The 24,814-nt window shown below is 30.5% G+C and overlaps 2 protein-coding genes across 2 annotated transcripts; both read left to right on the top strand.

Annotated features, from left to right (window-relative positions):
- Positions 1-13,960: 13,960 nt before the first annotated feature.
- Positions 13,961-16,597, top strand: LOC131930669 (fibrillin-2-like). The gene is made up of 7 exons (XM_059287255.1): positions 13,961-14,206; positions 14,378-14,606; positions 14,879-15,045; positions 15,217-15,378; positions 15,806-15,922; positions 16,230-16,358; positions 16,476-16,597. Exons 1-7 carry the CDS (start codon positions 14,188-14,190, stop codon positions 16,595-16,597), a joined length of 945 nt encoding a protein of 314 aa, XP_059143238.1. The 5' UTR covers positions 13,961-14,187.
- Positions 16,598-18,545: 1,948 nt separating this feature from the next.
- Positions 18,546-23,409, top strand: LOC131930668 (mucin-2). The gene is made up of 6 exons (XM_059287254.1): positions 18,546-18,633; positions 18,797-18,925; positions 19,622-19,744; positions 20,142-20,214; positions 20,752-22,624; positions 23,371-23,409. The coding sequence occupies exons 1-6, from the start codon at positions 18,567-18,569 to the stop codon at positions 23,407-23,409; spliced, it is 2,304 nt and encodes a 767-aa protein (XP_059143237.1). The 5' UTR covers positions 18,546-18,566.
- Positions 23,410-24,814: the final 1,405 nt, after the last annotated feature.

Below are 24,814 nucleotides of genomic sequence, written 5' to 3'. Positions count from 1 at the left end.
CTGTTGTTGTTTTACCGCTGAATATTGTAGTACCCCTTACTCGCTATGCAGGACGCTCGATTAACGGATGCCAAGTGCTAACATAGTCGCTCTAAAACTCTGGGCGCCAAACCGTGTTTTGACGAAAATTGTACCATACATGACGCCGCCCATAGGAAACATTAGTTTTCTTTTTCGCAGAAATATTCTCGGGAGTATTCTCATCTACTTCTTAAAGTTTTATGGCACTCCGATGAACGACATCCGAGTTTTATTTTTTATATACCGTGTACAGAGAAACCCCCCCCCCCCTCGTGGCGCCGCCCTTGTGAAATTAAAAATGATTTTTTTACAGATCCCTTCCTTAAAGTGTTCTAATGAACTCACCAAAGTTTGATAGCGATCAGATGAATGGTGTCAAAATAAAAAATCGACTTTTATTTTTATATACCGTATATAGAGTAAAACAAATCGCGACCTGCCGGGGCGCCACCCCTGCGAATTTGATTTTTTTTTTCGCAGAAACCTCCCTAGGAATATTCACAACAACTTACCAAAGTTTCACGGCGATGTGATGAGAGGTGTAGTAATGCATAAAGGACAAACAAACAGACAGACAGACAAACAAACATACATTGTTTTATATATATATATATATATATATATATATATATATATATATATATATATATATATATATATATGCTCTGGCCTCTGTGAAAAACCTTTCTGTTAAAGACCATTACCTGTGTGTTTATTAATCATCATATACCCGGCATTGCCCAGCTTAACCACAACTAACCAAAACCAAAACAACAAAACCCAAACATAACGCTAACACAATTACAAATACAAACGAAAACAAAAACCTTACAACAAACCCAACAACAACCGCAAACTCCAATACAAAGACAAAAAAAAACAAATAAAAAAGCAAACGAAAACAAAAACCTAACTACAAACCCAACCACAACCACAAACATAAATACAAACACAAAGAAAAAAAAACGAAAAAGCAAACGAAAACAAACCAAATCCAAACGCAAAACCAACCACAAACACAAATACAAACACAAACCCAAAGAATAAAACACAACCGAAAACAAAAAAGAAAAGAAAGAACAAAAACGAACCAAATAAAAAAGCAAACGCAACCACTAACGCAAACCCAACCTAAACACACAAAAAAAACACAAACGCGAACATAAACGCAAAGTGCTCACAGTCTAGCCCGGGGCGCCAAATCGCACCATGCTGGGACGCCGGCGGAATCGCCTGCTTCAGCTCAATAAATGACTATAGTACCCCAACATATTCATAGTCTTTTGCACTCACTTAAACAAACGTAGGCGCCAAACCGAGCACGGGAGACCCGGGGCCCCAAATAGCACCTGGTCTGGCCGCCAGAGGACGCCCGGATTAGATTAACTTAAAGACTATAATAGCCTTTCTTGTCCATAGTCTATCGCACTGTTTAAAGCGAAATTATGGACCATAGTGCTCACATGTTAGCCCAGGGCGCCAAATCGAACCCTGCTGGGGCGCCGGCGCACGCTTGTTTCAATTTAGTGAACAATTATAATACTCCAAGCTTATCTGTAAACGGAAAGAAAAAACGTTTAGGACATAAAGGACCTGGCTTTGTGTTATTGATTAAAAATAATCAGAGGAAAACAGTACGTTCAGTGTATTGAATAAATAAAATGCAGTATTAAAAATACCAATAACATTGCACTTAATAAATCCCCGCTTATTATATACTTATTTTTTTCCTTACACCAAAACAAAGTAATAAAAAGTAAATTCTTTCTCCCCACGATTTAATAGTGTTATTTTAAAGGGAAGTAACTGTGTTTTCCAAATCGAGGGACGTTATGAGAACTAAAGGACAAAATGCAAATACATTTCAGACACAATTTTAGAAATTTTGTAAACGTTGATACACTTTTTTTAAAATTTTGTGTAATGTTCATAATTAAAAATTGTTGTTCTAAGTATATAAGATGAAAATTGTTTTCAAAGACTTTCAATAGTAATTTTTTAAACTCATAAATTTAGACCATGAGCACTATAATAATCTAACCCTTAAATCTATCGAATTATCCACGACAAACATTTTTACATTTTACAAACATACAGAATTGAACTTTATATTTTATATATATATATATATATATATATATATATATATATATATATATATATATATATATATATATATATATATATATATGTATATATATATGTATATATATATATATATATATATATATATATATATATATATATATATATATATATATATATATATATATATATGTGTGTGTGTGGATACATAAAATACATATTTTATTATGCTTACTAGGACATACTGACAAATTTAAAAATTATATATAATTATTGCAGATAACTTAAAACATGGAAACGTTGATTCTCACACAACAATTAAACCAAGCAACGACCAAAGCTATTTAACAGAGTATTTTAAAGGCGGGCTCCAATCAACCACAGCATATCCTAGATCAAATAACCCTTGGGAAGATAAATTACAGTTTGTGCCTATAGCTAAAGAGTTAACAACACATAACAAAAAAGCACCTACCAAGTCCGATAACCATCAAAATATCAAGGGAGGTAAAGCAAGATCAAGAAACGTTTATGACTACGAGACAGACAAAGACGATGATTTGATGGTGGCTAACAAGGAAGAAGATGAATATATTCTTGTGAAGTATAACAGTGGGACGGTTCGGGTGAAAAGGTCACTTGAGGACTACATTAGTGGTTCAGGATCAGGATCGGGAGCATTAGAAGGTAAACAATTAGTTTATTACTTAGTGGGTGGCGTGTATGGTATTTACTAAAATAGTGTGGGCAATTTTGTTCTGTTGGCATATGCCAAGTGAAAAATTTTTTTAAATGACAAATATAAAAACAGAAACATTGTTTATGTTTATCATCTTCATTGTGATTCCCGAAAGCCTTTGTGGAGCATAGGGACACAACCACAACTCCCCATAGGTTCCGTGCGATTCATCAAAGTTGGGTCCATGATATTCCGCCTTTGCTCTTTTCTTTATGACTCCAATCTACAACCTGTCTGGTGATGTTGCAGGGTTTGTCCAATTGATCCCCGTTGCGCTTTTGTATGTCTGATAATATCAAATCCATCGAATTTTCGAAAGTGTTATATCGTTAGAACAATCAGCAAGATTCTTTAATAAAAAATGTGCATATTTAAACTAAAACCTTTTAATATATTAATACAATTATTATTTACTCTAATGTAAACAGTACGTGGTGAACTATGGATTTCTCCTGTTGTTAGAGGAAATGAATCGATAAACGGAACATCCGAGAACAATAAACTCAAGCAACGTTTTGCGTCATCGGTGAGTTCAGACATTGGCGTTCTTGTTGTTTTTTTTCTGAAAAAGTGTATTTAAAAACAAAATCGAAGAGGATAACTTTGATACTATAGGTAGTACATCTATATTTTTTTTGCCTCTATGACTAGTTAATTAACTGTTCCAAATGTACTGTTATCTATGGCAGTGTGGCATCAAGTCACGTGACACATCTGGGTTAGTTTACCAGGCCTGTATATCAAGCAAAAAAACGAATAAAGCAAACACAAAACTCATAACATAAACACAATTTAGATGCAATCACAAAGGCATATTGCTCACAGTCTAGCCCGTAGCGCCAAATCGCGCCCTTTAAGAGAGCCGGCGGACGCGCCTGACTCAATGAATGACTATAAAACAGAGGCATAGCGACCCTTCCCAGCGCCCGCGGACACACTTTCGATTTGCAAACCCCTCCTCCTCAAACTTTTGATTTGCAATTCCCCCCCCCCCGCTCAAACTTTCGATTTGCACCCCCAACCCCCAGAAATTTTCAATTTGTTTCCAAAATATTTTGACGCCCCCTAAGGTCGGCACCCGGAGACGTATGTCCCCCCTCCCTCGCTACGCCTCTGCTATAGAACCCCCAGCTTGTCCGCAAACCGAAAGATAGAATAATATTTAGTAAATAGTACGTTCAGTGTATAGAACCAAAGGCAGTATTTAGAATATTTGTGTTTTACCGACCATAATTCACTTTATAAATTCATGCATTTTTTTCAGTACTTTTTAAAATTTACAATAAAGTTTCATGACTAAAATTTATTGCGCACCTAATGAACGTGATGACTTTATATAATAATGGGGAATAGTTGATTAAAAAATATAATTAGTAAACAGTACGTTCAGTGAATAAAATAAAATAAATTAAAGATAGCATTTTATCAATCAAATGCTAATTATAATATCCCAATAATAATGTACTCTTACGCGTCTGCATAATTTGCATTCACATTTTGTAATTATATTATTCCAACAATTATTCCGTCTTGTAGATTTTGCATTCACATTTTTAAACTACCTCCCTTGGCAAAATTACTAAACAGTTTAATTAGATTTTTCTACCCTACTGTTATTATGTTATGAAAATGTATCCACTTTTTCTAGGAATATAAACGAAAGTGATATTTCACATTGATCCTTTTAATATGTTTTAGCAATGTGTGTGTATTTCATATTTTCTTTACGTTATGCAAAAGAGTCAAAAAACAGTGGCAACTGTAAAATAACTTTATGTCGTTATATAAACAAACCCTACTCTATTACATACAATAAGATACTGCGATGCACGGAAAAGCACTGCATGGTGCGATGTTTACTTTTATGGTTCTAAAATCTATTGCGATGACAGAAGAAAGGTCTGACACACTACTTGGCCGCTTATATTATATTTGCATATAATTATTTACATATTCGATTCAATGAAAACAATATTTTACCTAGCTCAAGAAGTACCTGGGCCCATATATTAAAGGAATGTCGTACACACCTTTAAAATCTTCGTATGTTGACGTATATATGCTAAAGTAAGTATGATTAGTTATAAAAAGTTATTTGTATTTCAGATGTTGCATCAGACTATTGTAAATAGGCTAACCTAAACTCTCTCACATACCAACAAACATATTAAGGCTATAGACATATATATATATATATATATATATATATATATATATATATATATATATATATATATATATATATATATATATATATATATATATATATATATATATATATATATATATAATGTAAAAATATCATGTATTCACCAGGACAAAAATAAATTACACAATAGTAGAGTTTGAAATATTTATATATGATTCTGTACACGAATACGACAACGCATTCGACTTCGATGTCCGTATGGTGATAGCTAAAGCCTTGGTCAAAATGACAGCTATCGTGCCAAATTATGATGTCGTATTATCACAATTAGAAAATGTCACGGATGTCATGCGTGAGTAGACCAGTGCATATTTTTTTTTAATTCCTTAATTTTGAACTTTGAAAAAACTACTTTGCTGCTTTTAATATAACATTTGGCATTTGCTACAGTTATTGTGTATAGAAAGAAAGAAAGTAGGAGAGTGTAGGTCTAGTTCAGGGGTCGGCAACCTTTTGAGACAGAAGAGCCAAAGGTTACAACTTATAAAATTTCCCAGTTTTTAAAAGAGCCATATATATATATATATATATATATATATATATATATATATATATATATATATATATATATATATATACATATATATATATAAAGCATTGTATGTGTGTGTCTGGTTGCCTTTTATTCTTTACTACACCTTTTATCCGATTGCCATGAAACCATTGGAAGTTGTGAAGAATACTCCTGGGGAGCTATCTTCGAACGAAAAAGTCAAATTCTCAGGGGTGGCACTTCAGTAGAACGTGAATCTTCTTCTTCTTCTTCGTTCTTAATTTTTTAGTGTTGAGAGAGGGATCGAGCCTTATCTGCCAGAGGGTTTGAACTCGAGCCTTTTGAACGTGATTCGATTGTCCTTTATATACAGTTTATAAAAATAAAAGTGGATTGCGGATTGACACCGTTCATCCGATAGCCATCACAATTTGGGGAGTAGATTAGAAAACTCCAGGGGAGGTTTCTGTAAAAGAAATATTTTTTTTTTAATTTCGTAAGGGCGGCAACCCGGGAGGGTGCGATTTTTGTACGGTATATAAAAAGTAAAAGTCGGGTGAGGTTCGACGCCGTCCATCCGAGTACCATGAAACTCCGGAGAGAGTACTTGAGAATACTGCCTAGAATTTTTCTGCTAAAAAAGATTTCTTATTGGCGGCGCCCGGGAGGGTGCGGTGTTCGTCAATGCACGGTTTGGCGCCCAGAATTCCAGAACGGCTATGCTAGCACTTGTCATCCTTATCGGGCGTCATGCATAGCGAGTAAGTGGTTCCATTATATTCGGCGGTAAAACTGCAACATGCGCAACCGCCGGCGCGACCAGAAGCGCCCCTGGCTCCCATGCGAGCACTATGGCGCGTACGTTTGTTTAAAAAAGTCTATACAGTAAAGACATAGTGGGCAACAATAATCATTGAATTAATTAAACCAAGCGCGCCCTCTGGCGCCCCGACAGGGGGTGATTTGGCGTACCGGGCTGACCCATGAGCACCATGGCGCCTACGTTCATTTTAAACAGCAGGATAGGCTATGGATAAAATGGGTTGCTAAAGTCGTTCCCTAAATTGAATCAGGTGTGTTCTCTGTAGTCACTGCAGGGTGCAATTTGACGCCCCCGAGAACTATTCGCCTACGTTAGTTTTAAGGAGCACACTGCAATATTGATAATGCGGCACACGACATTCAATAATTAAACCGAGCTAGGGGTCGTACGCGGCGCCCCTGGGATAGTGTAAAAGGGTTCAGGAGAGCGCCACTTTCCGTCCCTGACACTTAGGCGGTGAGTGATTAACGGTGATAGTACAGTGTGTGAATAACTTACACTCAAGGCTTTCATACAGTACGCCCCGTAGCATGCTGGGTGGAAGTGTGGGTAAACCCGTGCCCTGATGTAATGATTACATTTTAAAAACTCAGTTTTAGAAAACAGTGAGGACATTGAAATAGGGAGTCACTAAATATTCTACTAGAATAGCGAGTGTTTATTGTTTATATTTATTATAGTATCTATCATTACCGTGTGTTGCAGAAAAATATTTTTATGAGTTTTGAAAATAAAATATTCATTAATATTTTTGCATGAAGCTGAAGAGCCGCATCTTGACATCAAAAGGGGCGGCATGTGGCTCGCGAGCCGCAGGTTGCCGTGATTATTATCCTAACTCAAATATTTTTTGCATTATAATTTTTTTTTTATGCTAGGTAGAATACATTACTTTTATAATTATGTAAATGGTTTAATAACATAATGACATATCACCCAATTCATTAAAAAAAAATAACCTTAATCCACATACTATATATGCAGAAGCAGCCATATGTATCACATGTAAGAGCTATGAAATCTGTGAACAAATAAACAGCTATCTATATGAGTGGCAATGCAAGTAAGTTTTTTTTTGTCTTTAACAGGAAGAAACGACTTTTTATCGTACATTTTATCATACCTTATTTTGGAATTTGATAGTTTTTGAGAAACAGGAAATACTGTAAAGTACCACTTCCGGCTATAATAAACAGCTAAAAATTAATATAAACCCAACTTTGTATTTAATACATTTAAATAAAATTTCATCCACCTAATGGAAACGATACTCAAGTTTCACTTTTTTAAGAAATGAATATAGAATACTGTATCCCTCCCGGTAATTGGAACTCGCTCAAAAATTACCGCTTTAGTTTCCTCTGCAAATTACTTGGAATAATGTTTGAAAAATAGAAATTAAGTGTTAATACGTCTATATTTATTTAATGTTATTGCTGTATTTTTTTTTTTAATTTCTTTGCAGGCCAATGGAATCACGTAAGTTCTGCTAATAAATGTAAATTTATCCCCTATTATTTAGCGATTATAAACTTGTATAATGACATTTTGATACATTTTGCATTTGGTGTTCTGGATCATTAAGAATCCGTGTTTGACTTTTGGTAATGTCAGTTAAAATAACCACTTTAATTTAAATGGTTTACTTACAGTCATCAATTGATATTGATTTCTTTAAAAAGAAACACCGTTTTTTACAAAAAATTTCATGTTTTCTGCTTGGACAATTCTATGTTTATTAGTTAGCTTACTAAATAGCAATTGTGTTGGTTAAATAATTCAAGAAATTGTGTGTTCTTTTTATTACTATAATTATAATTATGTGTTTTTAAATTCATATTTAAAATAATCTTTTGGTTTTAAATACGTTCATCGGTTTTAAATTGTTAAAAATAAACACCACTGACACACTCTCTGAACGTATCAGCAACATTACAAGCTGATCACTATGACAAATGAAAGTACAATATTACACATGAGCATGGATATTGTAAAATATTTCACAATAGAGCTTATAATGTATTACGCATTAGTACATTTTAAATTAGTTCGCTACAGAATGTCTAAAAAAATATTTTAATATTCATGCGCTATCACAAATGAGTATAGTACATTTTCATAAAATTGGGTTGCCATAAAAAAATCATTGTTACAACAACCATTTCATAGGGTTTATTGTCTACTGTAAATAACCTTTTCTATCTCATTATATGATGGTGAGTTGATTTCCATTTTTTTTTGTAGGTACGTATCCGTATGGAGTTTTGTCAATGGATGGAACATTACCTAAGAACAAGGAATTCGCCACAGTAAAGATTTACATTGAAGATTTTATACCATTTGAAAATACATTATATCTATACTTATGGGTAAGTTTCTACAAAGCTTTGAATAAAATGTTTTTAAAAGTATTTTTTGCTGTGTTTGCTTTGCTAAATATTTACACAATCACGTAACTTACAGATTACCGTGAATGGATTGATAAGTTTTGGAGATGAGTTTTCCAGCTTCACGCCCCAACGACTGCCTGTGTTAGATAAAAAAGGAAATCCTCGACCTCTGTTGGCTCCGTACTGGACAGACCTTGAGCTCACAGATGGCGATGAGGGACAGGTTTATTATCATGTATGTTTTCTTTGAGTTTACATGCATTATTTTTGATTTGCCTATTATTAATTTTGCAATCGTAGGGCAGGAGATTTGTGAATAAAAATAATTTGTTAGAAAACTGAACACTGTCGTGCCAACAGAAGCTTCTAACTTTTTGCAACAGATTGTATGATTGTATTCAGAGTTTCTTCCAGGCATCTCTTCGGCCCCCCCCCCTCCCCGAAAAAATTCTACCGCCACCCCCCGAACGAAATGAAATTTATATAATTTCTATAGAAAATATATACTTTTAAAACTGCCCCCCCCCCCCCGGAGAAAAAAGTCTGGAAGAAACACTGATTGTATTTGGCACTTTTTTCAAAACTTTTTATTACCTATATAGTAAAAAATGGAAATAATCAAAATACGCGTGTGTTCTTTTAATATCTACAAATATTATAATGGATTTTAAAAAATGATTCATATTGTAATAGCCAGTATAAAAAAATAGTGGTCTAATCAGTACAAAAGTAGTATTTAAGTAACGTTTCGAATTGTAGATCAATATATACATAGGTAAAGTGATAAAGTGACTACAATTTCATGTTTCTCATTGAGGCCTCTATATTTGTGAAAAGGATAACACTATAATTATATCAAATATATCATTGGGGTTTCGTAAATAACAGCATTGTGTCAGATGTGAAAATGTTTCAATAGTGAGGTGTAATGGTCATTTCTAAAAATGTGCACCTTTACATATTTCTATATAAATAAAGCAAAGTGATACTGACGCGTAATATAGCAACGGAAGTTAAAGGTGGTAAATGTTATTTTTTTAATCAATTAAATGAAAGAAATAGCATTTTTTATGATATTTATTTTAACTAAATAAATATAGTGATTTAGTGAAATTTTCATTAAAGATTCGGGTACATTTATTTGTAAAAGTATTATTTTAAAAAAAACATTTAGCGTGCATAATTTAAAAAAAAATATCAGATTCTACATCAATTTTTTTATACAACTATTCGTTTTGAAAAACACAGCAGTTAATGTGTGATGTTAAAAATTACTTTCAAATAATTCCATTAAGGTTTATAAATGTTGTCTGGAAACATCCTTCTCTAAAGTATGTGAACAAGCGAACATTGACGTCGTTAGATATTTGGTTAACGCCTCATCCTACAATGCAACTACAGTTATTGTAATCACATGGGTTAACGTACCTGCCCATGGAAACAATTCAAACGAGGTAATGAAAACAATTTGTGGTGAGTTGTGGAAACAGCATATAATATTTATGTACTACAGGCATGCAATAAGTGTATCGCCCCTATGTCAAACATAGTAAAGAACAATAACAATATTATACAATGCCTAATGCAATTTATAATGTTTTTTTCAGCGTGTGTCATTCCAGTGCATCATTATAACCGATGGCTACACAACTTATGCAATGTATCTGTACATGCAAGCAGCTATGCAATTCAAACCATTGTCAGCAAGGAGTGTTGAGATTGGTTGGGGCAAATACAACCTTGACACATCCAGATCAGCGTATTATATGTTCGACCAAGTTCTGGGAAATACAGGCAGGTTAAAATAAATGTTCCAAGTTTATGAATTATTATTAAAGTGTTGATAAAATGCGAACCGCAAAATGTTAAAAACCCTCGCTTAGATAAGTTACTATTTTGCAGTTTATCACATTGCAGGCTCAAAAAAGAACAGCACCACTGCTTTGCTACTTTGAGTTTTGCATAACTCAGTTTACCAACAACTTTGTTAACAATTAAAAATCATCAAGCAATGTAACCTATAAAATTATGTATTTGTATATTCTTAAAAGTAAAATTAAGTAGGCCTATATTGAAAAATGTTATGGTAATGATTATTATTACATTGTATTCCTTTAAGAAACCTGGGCCACCTCGTTTTATTTTGTTTATTTACTATCTATAAGATTAACCAATGAATAAAATATGTGCATACATTCAAAATTTCAATATTTAAACATCATTCAATTGATAGGATCACCTGGTCAATGGTTTTTTAAAGTTGGTGAAAAAGTAAACTATAAAATGATGTGTAGATCATGGTACCAAACTAGTCCGATTGCTGAATATTTTGGTAAGTGTCATTAGAATTTTTTTTTTTATTTTCAAAATTTTGTATACTGAAATACCAGTAAATAATTATAGCTTAAATTTAAATGGTATTTTACCATAGCACATTTTAAAAACTCAGAAAAACAATTTCTAGAGTTTCTTGTTTAATAACTAGCCAGCTTACTCTATTTGAGTTAGTGAAACAAAGATCAATGATTATATGATCAATGTATATGACAGTATTTTTATACCTTGAGACTTCCAAGCAGGTTTTTTTACAAGATGGCTGCAACTGCAATTGCAGTAATGCTTTCTGAAGAGTCTTATGAATGCAAATATTTTCCTTTAAGTACCCTAACATAGATACACATAGGTACACACATATAAATAAATAAAGCTTTATTAATAAAGAAGTTCTTTTTCCATACCTCACCACCTTGATGCAACTTGAATAAAATATAATGTATTTTTAAATTTGATATTGACATCATTTTTCTGCATTTTGTAGCAATTGAAAGAAAAAACTCAGAAATGCCAGCTTGTCCTTGTAATGAATTGGTGGCTATAAATAGCCCTCTTTGGGTGTCATACAGTCTTATCCAGAATGAAAGTCACTGTTTTGATTTATTACCATACTATGGTGAATATGGAAGAGTAAGCATTGCTTTTATAGTATAGTTTCTGTTTGTTTTTATTTATTGACATAACTTATACACACTAATATCTTCATGTAAGGTGTATGTGTATCAGTACTCATAAAAATATAGCAAGCCATATATAGCTTATTTATTGAAAGAGGAGAGCATGAAAGAGAATGTATTCCAATAGTTTATTTAAAAAAATTATAATATAATATAACAAAAAAGGTAAAAATTACATTAATGGGCATAATTTCAAATCATATGACCTTTTTTTAGCGATGCTGTTACCGGACAGATGGGAGTTTCAGTCTTGAAACCAGAAGGCCGCAAGCTGGCAGCCTTCAACGCTACAATGCTTTCAATTCTCTAATACACAATTCTAAAGATCATCACATAAATGACATTGAACCAAAAAACTGGTGCTGTTATCTGTCAAATTTGTGCGAACTCTACTATGTGTTAAGACCAAATGTGCAATGTATTGCAAGCAGTTGGTCTAGAGGTAAGGCCTTTAATATATCATCATTACTTTAAAAAAATAGACTATGAATTCTAAATAGAAATTTTTCATGAATAATAATCTAGCTAAAATCTATTAATAATTCCTTATTAAATTTTTACTCTATTGCTGGATGTTTTAAATAATATTAAAAAATTCTTCTTCAAGCATTTTTGTTTGGCGATCCACACATTATTACTTTTGATGAGCGATTTTATATATTTAATGGTCTTGGAGAATATAAAATATTGGAGGTGAATGGCATAGCAATGGACAAAGCTGAAATCAATTTTATAATGCAGGTAATCCAACAGTCTTTGCAATTTTATAATGCTAACTTAAAAATCTTGTATTAAATGTTGAATAATAAAGCCTGCAACCTTCTTCTTTTTTTTTTTTTTTTTTTTAACTTTTAAAATAACAGGGTCGAACCTGTGCTGCATTCAACAGCAATGGAACAAAAACAAGAGCTGCAGTTTGGTGTGGTTTTGTATTTAAAAATGGAGATGAAAACACATTATCAGTTGAAGTTAGTCCTAGCCGTGAAAGTATGTGTTTTTTGCAAACAACATTTCCATTTTTTAAAGACATAATAATTTAGTTCTTTATTCTAATTTTAAAATTATGAATTTTTAAAAAAATTTTTTAATGGTACTAAAAAGTTTAAATACTTTGAAAGCTGGCTTACTCATTCAGGATTTCTGTTAAAGAAAAACCTCAAAGTTTTATGCAAGTGACAACTTAAAAAAAATTCTATTAAAAATCATATTGAGTCGAATAAATAGTAAAATTCTTTTATGTAGAATCTTCAAAATAAATAACTATAACTATTTATTTCAGTGATGATTATATATGGAAACAATCGAGATTACTCAGCACAATTTCAAAATGAACATGAGTTCTTTGCTATGGAAAATGGAATGGTGATTAGAAAACAAAATGGGTCGTTAACAGTTTCTTTTGGAGAAAGTACGTTTTAGTAACTAAACACCTGCATGGACCCCCTTTTAAATAGATAAATAAATATAAAATAAATTAATAAATATATAGGCCTATATATATATATATATATATATATATATATATATATATATATATGTATGTATATATATATATATATATATATATATATATATATATATATATATATATATATATATTTATATATATATATATATATATATATATATATATATATATATATATATATATATATATATATATATATATATATATATATAACATGTACAAGAACATATTTTTATTGTATTAAACAAAACATGTAACACACACTTAAGTTTGTGATTTGCAAAATTAAACATTGATACATTGTTATTATTCTTATCAGGTGTTGGAGCTACAGTTTCACACATATATGGTTTTCTTGAAGTTTCTGTAAGCTTGGATAAAAAATACCAGAATATGACAAAAGGACTTTTGGGCAATTTTAATGGAATTAAAACAGATGAATTTTTCTTTCAAAATGGTTCAAAGCTCTCTGATGAGTCATCCGAGAGACACATTTTTCAATTTGTCCAAAGTTGTGAGATGCTTTTCAAAATAAATACTGATATTTATCACTATAATAAATATCTTTTTTATTTGACAGTTATGTTTAATGGCTACTATATCTATGCACACACACAAATATATATATATATATATATATATATATATATATATATATATATATATATATATATATATATATGAAATTCAGATTATTAAATGATTTCTTTTTCAGGGGCAATAACCCAATCAGAAAGTTTATTCCAGTATGCCTATGGACAAAACACATCAACTTTTTCTTATCCAAATAACAATCCTTTATTTTATGAGGACCTAGATAAGACAATAACAAATTATTTCAACACACTATGTAATGGAACATTTAAAATACCATGTATATACGATTACATTGCAACTTTAAATGAAAGTTTAGCAAAACATTCATTAACAGTAGCTGATCAGTTTATAATGGACTCCATCAATATGGGTAAATATATTGTTTTTCATAGTTTTTCATGTTATATTACAATAAGAACACTAAGATTGCTTCTATTTAGATATTTGTTTTTTTTGTGGTTTTATCTCTAATAAAATAAATATTTCTCTATTGTTTTACGAAATTACACTTATATTTAATTTTAATATTTTTTGTTTACAGCAAATCAAGGACCACTTATTAAATTAAACCAAACATATTTTGAAGTATATAGAAATAAACCTTTTTACCTTAATGCCAGTGGCTTTGATATTGATGGGAACATAACACACTTTATAGTGTTAGCAAATGTAAATTATACTGAAACACAACATGAGCAAAGCACTGCAATACATAATGCAACATCCAGCTTTAGATTTATAGTTACAGATCTTATTCCAGTAACAATAGGGTATGTGAGTTTTCTTAATTCGAACCTATTAACATATTGAAAAAAATATCCACTTGCAATATTTTTGAAAATGAATTTCAATAAAAAAAATTTCATAGGGTGATCTTTTAATAAATTTAAAAAAAAAACAAACACTTTTACGTCATTTTTCTTACGAATTGTTTCCTTGTTATAACATAAATATTAAATATTTTCAATTTAAATTATTGCAGTATGATAACACAACATTTTTAAAAAATTGGTAATAAAATATATTCAATTTTATACCACAGAATAACAGCTGTTGATGATAAAAACCTGCAGTCAGAAGTTTTCCCGTTGTCTCTTACTCTCTGTACTGGTTGCAGTAATCAGGGATCATGTAACTTTTCTGTTACCAGACCTACCTCATCTCCTTATTTCTCATATGCAACCTGCAACTGTAACTCTGGTCATAGAGGCATGTTGATATTTGATACTATTCTTTTTTCAATTCAATTCAAAACAATTTTTACATTTTCTATCTTTAAAAATAACTATTCAATATGTAATAATGTAAAAGCCATTTACTTTTAAAAATTGAAGTTTAAGACTAGAGAGATTTTTCTTAAATAATATTAACTTTCAATAGGAGCTGAATGTGCAGAAGTTAGTGATGGCTGTGCTTTGAATTCTTGCCCATTAGGATGTGTAAATATTACAAATAATTTAGAACAGGAAAATGGAATATTTTATAACTGTGTAAAATGCCCTGTTGGATTTAATCTTAGCATTGCTAAAACCAAGTGTGAGGGTATGTTTTCTTATATATTGTTTTGTTTATCAATTATAGAAGTACATTATTAGTATTAGATGTAATATAATAGAAATCAGGGTGAATAATACTAATTACAAATAGTAACTTTTCATTTTATATTTACAAATGCAATAAAGTGTTTGAATAGGTAACACTTCTAAAAATCTGGACATTTTAATGACTAGACAATAATAAACTGCAAAGATTACTTGAAAGAATGCCTCTTTTCTCTTTTTCAAGCTTGATAACCAATTTTATAAAATAAATAAAATAGCAATAAAATTGAAGTTGAAATTATTTAGAATAAACATGTAATGTAAAATATAAAAGTTCTATTACAATTACAATTACAATTGTATAGCATTTTTAAAATAATTGTTAAATTTAATATTTATTAAGTCTGAAAAAAGTATTATATCAACAGACTTAGATGAATGTCAAACATCACCATGTGATTCTTTTGCTGACTGTGAAAATACATTTGGTAGCTTTGTATGCCACTGTCCTAGAGGTTACCAAAATATAAACAACACTTGTGTAGGTAAGTAGTTTTATATTTTCTAATTCCTTTTCTTTTTTCCTTTATTCTATTTAGGCATGAAATAGCTGTATTGCAAAAAGAACACACTACAAATGTATTATTTACAAAGAGCATCTATCAATTATGTATAAGTACATAATAGGGAAACATAATTATCTATGTCAATATTTAGTGTAAAAATGTTAGTATTAACCTATGAACAATTCACATCTAAAATTAAATAATATTCTCTACATTTTAATTCAGGATTCGATATAATAATTTATTCTTGCTATTATATGCATTGTACAGTGTTGTTTACTTCTAGACATTGATGAGTGTGCTAACAAGTTAGATAACTGTGATCAAATATGTATCAACATGCCAGGGAAATTTAATTGTCCATGTTTTTCTGGTTATAAACGTGCAAATAATACATGTGTTGGCATAAAAACAGGTGAGAATATTTTGATAATTCATTTCATTCTAAAGTTTGGTATTATTCACTGATAAAAATAATAAAAACAAATGTGAATGGTTACATTTTATATCTTCAATTAATTATATTTTAAAGATACAAATCAGTGTAAATCACTAAATAAAACATGTGAGCATGGCTGCAATGGCACTCAAGGCTGTTTTTGCAAACGCGGATATAATCTTACACAAGATGGCATCCACTGTGAAGGTAATTAAAATTAGTTAAACAGTAATATAGTCAGATTTTATGTTTTTTTATTGTTTTTTTTGTTTGTTATTTTACTACCTGTTAAATAAATCAACTTTCAAAGAAAGCGAAATTCAATTTATTAACTGTTATGTCATTTTAAACATTTGTAAAGAGTTAATTTGTTAATGGTCATTTATATTACAAGTAGTTTTAAGTAAGTCGGTTTTAAGGATAGTCAGTTAGTGAATACATATTAGCTTTAATTTATGTACATATAATTGAACTTGCGTGAATGATGGGGAGGGTTGATCTAGTTAGAATACTAGGGGAAATTGAAGCCAAGAGTTGTGGAGGCAAGGAAGACAAAAATAGTCAAAACTAGGTGTAGTTTTGTTATTTATACTTCTTAAAATCTACTAATAACATTTAGTATATTAATTTTTTTGTTTATTAAAAAATAATGCAAAGATTTTTGTTTTTTCAGATATTGATGAATGCAAGGAAAATATTTGTGCACATAACTGTAGTAACAGTGTTGGAAGCTTTACCTGTAGTTGTCAACTTGGTTACAAGATAAACAGCAAAGATGCTCACAAGTGTGATTGTAAGTTTAAAAACATTCACAATTAGTAGGCCTACTACTAGAATCTCTGGAAAAAATATTAGTAAATTTTATTTTTCACTAGTTTTTAAATAAATACAAACAATAACATGAATTTAAATTACATTTCAATAAAGGATTTTAAATATATTGCACAATATAATTTCTGTTTAGAAAAAAAAGCTAAACAAATTGTTTTATGAATATCTTTTTACCAATTCTATTTCTTCAGTATTTTCATAGCTTGAACTTAACTAGGCTCCAGAATCTTAACACTCACAACAGTGCATGTCCTAAAGTTACATTTGTTTTATTTGTTTTTCTAATAGCCTGCCCTGATAATATGTATGGGTTAAACTGTGCCTCACAATGTGAATGTAAGGGCCATGCTGTACGATGTGACAGTATCAAGGGCTGTATCTGCCAAGACAATTGGAAGGGAACAAACTGTGACATTGAAGTTAATGAGTGTGTAGAAACTCCAGACATTTGTCCAGCTGATCACTACTGTACAAACACCCAGGGATCCTACACATGTGACTGTCCTACAGGATTTGAAGATATCAATGGGACTTGCATCAGTAAGATATATTTGCTAAGTTAATTAAATGTACAATTTTAGCCTGATTTTTAGTGCATGTTTTTAAACAAAACACTCGTACTGCAATAAATATTTAATGAATATTTTACTATACATGTCTGTAATAGGATAATTGCCAAATCTAATGGATTTTTATTGGTAAGAATTATTTTCTAAGTTAGATATAAGCGAATTGGCCGTTTTTTTTAGATTATATGTATCATACGAATATGGACTGACAGTAAACATTAGCTGAATATTTTACAATGCAGGTCTATTATGTGTAATTGCAATAACTGAGAATTTGCTTATTTAGACTTTTAAGCTTAGCTTAATGTGCTATTTTCTAAGGTAGGAGGGTGTTTCACAAAACAATTCATTATAATTTTGGTAGTTAATTTTAATATTATCATTGATTTTTAAATTTTTAAAATTATGAAATACAATTTTCGGTTACCATTAAATACCAAAAGCATTGACAAGTTTTACAAATTTAAAAGGTTAATAATTATCTGTTTTTGTCATATTTTCTGTCAATTCAATTTGTGATATAATTATCTCAATTTAACATATTAAAGCAAATACATATATTAATCCAATTGACAAGATGTCATTTCTTATGAGGAATAATTGACAATTATTTACTTTAAAATTTATTAATGCTTATTTCTAATTTTTATCTTATACATTATTTTATGAACATTTTATGATTTATTCTTAAGTTTTTGTATAGACCTATAGCTTAATTGTTTTTTCAGACGTCAATGAATGCAACAACATATTACTAAACAAGTGTTCACAAAACTGCATTGATATGCCAGGCTACTACATTTGTGATTGCTTTAATGGTTTTACCAAGCTATCAAATGGGACATGTAATGGTAATATCTAAAAACAATGCAGAATTTATTGTTAAATATAAGTAAAGTGTTAAGTTCGAATATTATAAATTTAACTTAAACATTGTCCTAAATTTTTGATACATCAAATCGAAAAAATAAATTTCATGAATACATAAATGTTGTATTTATTTTATGCCTGCAGATATCAACGAATGTGATAATGGCCAATCTGGCTGTGAGCAGATCTGTTTGAATGTTCCAGGGAGTAGCTACTGTGGTTGTTATCCTGGTTATAGATTAAAGGATGACAGAAAGACATGTGAAAAAGATGGTAATTTTAAAAATTCAATTTATAAATACAGTGATACTTTGAGATAGGAATTCATTTCTTAACCTTGCTCATATGTCAATTAACTCAAAGATAAGCGCTGTTTTGTCTATTATAATTAATTGAAATTTTATGAATCTATTACCCCCTTCCCCCTTCCCCCCTTATGCAAGTTGTTTTAAAGTGTTTTTTTTATTTTAAAATTGTGTTTATAAATGATCAATTAAAAAAAAATCATAATTAAAGAAAATGCAAAGAAATAAAATTGTTTTAAAAAGTGCATTTACATTGTATATAATCAGTTTTACAGTATATTGAGGTACCACTGTAATTAAAATAACATAAAAAATAGTTTTGATAAAATTAAATTAAATATTCTTAATAATGTATTTTTTAAAAATATAATAATTATTAATTATATAGTATAGTACCAATTATGTCTCACATTATGCATCTATATTAAAGTTACTGAATAGAAAGGTTTACAATTTTAGGATAAAACTAAAGTCAATCTAGTCATTAATTATTATTGTTTAATTTGACAATTTTTATAAATCAAACTAGAGACTAATAGTCAATGAATCTGAAATATTTAGAATTTAGGTCAAAATATTATTCAAATCTTTGATCATTACATTTAAGACTAGAAATTTACTATATGATCTATTTTTTGACAAATATATATTTTATATTTTTTAGCAGTGGATCCATGCATCAATTCTAATTTAAGCTGCAGCCATGGATGTACAGTTATTAATGGAACAGCCCAGTGTTTTTGTAACATTGGCTTTATACTTAGCACTAATAATTTTGAATGCATTGGTGAGCTAGTCTCTTTTTTTATCTGTCATTTTTCAATTATTTCAGTTATATATATATATATATATATATATATATATATATATATATATATATATATATATATATATATATATATATATATATATATATATATATATATATATATATATATATATGTATGAATTTAGCATATTTAAATGAGGGCTTTAAGTATTTTATCAACACCTTTATGTTACTACTAGCAAAACATTTTCTTAACATATCTATTAACAAAATAACATTTAGTTAATGTGCAGACACAAACATGCAGATACAAATGATTGAACAAGTCCAAAATAATCAGTTAGTAACTATTGTGAACAATACTAATCATAAACAAATTTTAACACCTTTTGTTTTATAAATTAAACCATAACAGCAACGACAAATACATCAAGGAATGATTGTATCAATTACATTAAAAACTATCAAGAGTATGTGGAATGCCTAATGTGAGTATTGTCTATTACATTATTTATTGAATTTAAATTATTTTTAAAAAAATGTAAATTTGTTTCATCAAAATGCAGTACTAGATTTCAGGTAGTGAATTAAAATTAGCTTGGACTTAACTGACCTAAAAGACAGCACCAACCGTGACAATATGCCTGTGTTAAATAGTCTCAAAAAACATCACTGATAAAACTTATCAAAATAGCTATCAACAATAAATCTGACACTAAGCCATGTATGCTTAAAACAGCCAAAATGCTGCAGCATATGCCAACGGTAGGTTAATGCATGATATGAAATTGACTAACTAAAATTGACTAAACTAAAACGACCTTTTTTCCGATAATAATCTACTTTACATACATATATACATATATATATATATATATATATATATATATATATATATATATATATATATATATATATATATATTACACTTTAAGTGCTTCTTTGTTGACTAGTTTTTTTACATGCTAATAGTATAAATATTATTATTGCTTTCTCACTAAGTTACTTTTTTTTGTCAACCACAGTATTAAAGGCAAGACAACGGCAACAATGCAGACAACAACTACAGTCAAACCAACTACAACCACAACAAAATCATCTACAACAATACCAACTACAATAGCAACTAAACTAACAACAACTACGACCATACCAACTACAATGAAAGCAACAACAACTACAATGAAACCAACAACAACTGCAGTCAAACCAACTACAACCACAACAAAACCAACTACAACAATACCAACTACAACAGCAACTAAACTAACAACATCTACAATAAAACCAACAACAACTACATTCAAACCAAGTAAAATCACAACTAAAAAACCATCTACAACAGTACCAACTACAACTACAACAACAAGTAAACTAACAACAACTACAACCATACCAACTACATCCAAAACAACATCTATAACTAAACCAACAACAACTACAGTCAAATCAACTATAACCACAACAAAACCATCAACAGCAATACCAACTACAACAGCAACTAAACTAACAACTCCAACCAAACCAACTACAACAAAACCAACAACAACTACAACAAAACCAAGAACAACTACAACAAAACCATCTTCAACAATACCAACTACAACAACAACTACAATGAAACCACCAACAACTACAGTCAAACCAACTACAACCATAACAAAACCAACTACAACAATAACTAAACTAACAACATCTACAACCACACCAACTACAACCAAACCAACAACAACTACAATGAAATCAACTGCAACAACAATAAAACCAACTACAATGACAAATAAATCGACAACAACTTTAGCCAAACCAAACACAACTGCAACTAAACTAACAACAACTACAATCATACCAACTACAACCAAAACAACAACTACAACAAAACAAACAACAACTTCAGTCAAACCAACTACAACCACAAGAAAACCAGCTACTACAATTCCAACTACAACTACAGCTAAACTAACAACAGCTAGAACCATACCAACTACAACCAAACCAACAACAACTACAATGAAGCCAACAACAACTACAGTCAAACCAACTACAACCACAACAAAACCAACTACAGCAATACCAACCACAACTACAGCATCAACTAAACTAACAACAACTACAACCATACTAATTACAACAAAACCAACAACAACTACAATAAAACCAACAACAACTACAGTCAAACCAACTACAACCAAAACAAAACCATCTACAACAATACCAACTACAACAATAACTACAATGAAACCACCAACAACTACAGTCAAACCAACTACAACCACAACAAAACCAACTACAACAATAACTAAACTAACAACAACTACACCACCACCAACTACAACCAAACCAACAACAACTAGAATGAAATCAACTACAACAACAATAAAACCAACTACAATGACAACTAAATCGACAACAACTTTAGCCAAACCAAACACAACAACCACAACTAAACTAACAAAGACTACAACCATACCAACTACAACCAAACCAAAAACAACTACAATGAAGGCAACAACAACTACAGTCAAACCAACTACAACCAAAACAAAACCATCTACAACAATACCAACTACAACAATAACTACAATGAAACCACCAACAACTACAGTCAAACCAACTACAACCACAACAAAACCAACTACAACAATAACTAAACTAACAACAACTACACCACCACCAACTACAACCAAACCAACAACAACTACAATGAAATCAACTACAACAACAATAAAACCAACTACAATGAAAACTAAATCGACAACAACTTTAGCCAAACCAAACACAACAACCACAACTAAACTAACAAAGACTACAACCATACCAAATACAACCAAACCAAAAACAACTACAATGAAGGCAACAACAACTACAGTCAAACCAACTACAACCACAACAAAACCAGTTACAGCAATACCAACTACAACAAAACCAACAACAACTACAACCAAAACAACAACAACTACAATGAAACCACCAACAACTACAGGCAAACCAACTACAACCACACAAAAAACTAAGTACAACAATAACTAAACTAACAACAACTACAACCACACCAACAAAAATTAAACCAACAACAACTACAATGAAATCAACTACAACAACTATAAAACCAACTACAATGACAACTAAATCGACAACAAATTTAGCCAAACCAAACACAACTACAACCAAACCAACAACAACCACAATGAAAGCAACAGCACTTACAACTCAAACTACAGCAACCACAACTAAACAAACCACTACTTCAACTACACCAATAAAAGCTATAGGGACAACAACTTCAGCTAAATCAACTACAGCTACAACCAGACCAACAATTACAACCAAACCAATGACAACTACAACTAAATCCATTTAAATAACCGAACTCTCTAAGAAGCTTACCAAGGTAAATCGAATAGGCTGGTATATTTTAAGCACTATTATTTAGTTTCAGGTGTGTTTAAATGCTAATATTAAAAATTGTTAACCAGTTTCAAATTAATAAACATTATTTAAAATATGTAATAAAAATGTAACCAAAAGCAAATCCCCTTAAAGTTCTAAATAAACTAAGAATGGCTTTTTTTTTCAGAAAAATATGCTGCATCAAATTTTGTTTTAAAATGTTGTCAAAAACTGTCACTGTAACTATGACTCAGGTAGCAATATCTTATAATACTTGGAGTCTAATTGAATAACTTTTAACATTACTTCTATTGGATTATAATGAAAAATTTCTAAAACATCGTTGTGTTTATTTTTATTAATTATATTTCAAATTTAATGCATACCGTATTAAATTAATTATACTTTATCTTCCACTTCTGTTGACCAATAAAGACATTACTTCATTTAATGCTAAGCAATTATCTAGTTAAAATATCATTCACCTTTGTATGTGTCATTTATAATCACGTACGCTGCTATTTTAAATTAAAGCACACGCAAATATTATTCCAACTAAAACCTTTTTTCCCTTTATTTGTTGTGTTGAAGGTTTCCATGTGCCATTGTATTTTGTACTGTAATGTAACGTTTTTATTGGTACTCTCACTTTAAGTAAAACCCCTTATCCCGCATGGACGTCATAAATTAATGTCCTAAAGATATTGGGCGGGAGTTAGGGACAAAGAACAGGGATTTATTTAGGGTTAAAAGACAATAATGGGTGGTTGCAATGGGATATTGGCTCCCGGTTTTAAAAAAAACCTGGATATAAACCCCTTGATATAAACCCCCTACTGAGGTTTATATAAGAAAATAATAAAGATTGTGAGAATAAAAAAAAAATTAAATAATAATAATAATAATGTAATTTTTAACGACTAACAAAAGAGTTTTTACATAAAAGCATGCTATTAGAATATCGAGAAATGACCTTAGTTGTATTTGATAAAAAATCGGGCACCGACAACACCTTAGATATCGGTCATCCATCTGTTGGAGCCGTGCGGATCAAAGCAACGCATTTTTAACAAAACAAAATATTCACCGGCGGAAGCTTGATTCATATCCACCTTGGCACACAGAAGCATGGTAGAAATATAACATCAAATTTATTTCTCCAAAAATCTTATAATTTCTATTATGATTTACCCTATTAAACAGGCAAAATCGCTTCGAGAGGTTTATTGTACACAGATGAATTCAGGACACTGGTTACCAAAACAGAAAAAAAATATTGTTAGCAACGCACGAATTTGAACAGCTGTTAAAATTTTTAATAAGCCCACTATTATTGAGTATTTGCGAGGCATCGCGACAATTTCTCTTTTTAAAGTTATAATAAAACACTGTTTTTTTCTAATGTTTGTTTTGTTTTTAATTATTAATTTTGTTTCTCGTCATATTTTTGGTTTTTCCTTATATAAACCTCGATTGTTTTGTTTTTTTTTATGTCCAGGGAATTTATATCGCCGGGGGTTTAAGTCGATTGATTAGGTCCAGGGGTTTATTGTCCAGCGGGTTTTTGAACGGACACCTGGGATATTGGATTATGGTCCAGTGCAGCAGATAGACCATTTGCGAGCTGGAAACTGGGTCGTCTAGTTTTTATCTTAAGCAGAAACTGCGTTTTATTTTATTTTGAGTGCTTTTAAAGAT

This window comes from Physella acuta, unplaced genomic scaffold, assembly GCF_028476545.2.
Source record: "Physella acuta isolate Inbredline_101_S28 unplaced genomic scaffold, ASM2847654v3 ptg001816l, whole genome shotgun sequence".
In the NCBI taxonomy this organism is placed as follows: domain Eukaryota; kingdom Metazoa; phylum Mollusca; class Gastropoda; family Physidae; genus Physella; species Physella acuta.
Note: the sequence above shows the minus strand (reverse complement) of the source record. Positions and strands in the feature narration are given on the sequence as shown.

What these genes read in the sequence shown, in the direction of transcription:
- LOC131930669 (XM_059287255.1), top strand. An exon ending in CTGTAACTCTGGTCATAGAG is followed by an intron (nt 15,046 to 15,216) that starts GCATGTTGATAT and finishes AACTTTCAATAG; the next exon opens with GAGCTGAATGTGCAGAAGTT. An exon ending in TATAAACAACACTTGTGTAG is followed by an intron (nt 15,923 to 16,229) that starts GTAAGTAGTTTT and finishes GTTTACTTCTAG; the next exon opens with ACATTGATGAGTGTGCTAAC.
- LOC131930668 (XM_059287254.1), top strand. Translation starts at nt 18,567, where the DNA reads ATGCCAGGCTACTACATTTGTGATTGCTTTAATGGTTTTACCAAGCTA. An exon ending in ATCAAATGGGACATGTAATG is followed by an intron (nt 18,634 to 18,796) that starts GTAATATCTAAA and finishes TTATGCCTGCAG; the next exon opens with ATATCAACGAATGTGATAAT. An exon ending in GAGTATGTGGAATGCCTAAT is followed by an intron (nt 20,215 to 20,751) that starts GTGAGTATTGTC and finishes TGTCAACCACAG; the next exon opens with TATTAAAGGCAAGACAACGG.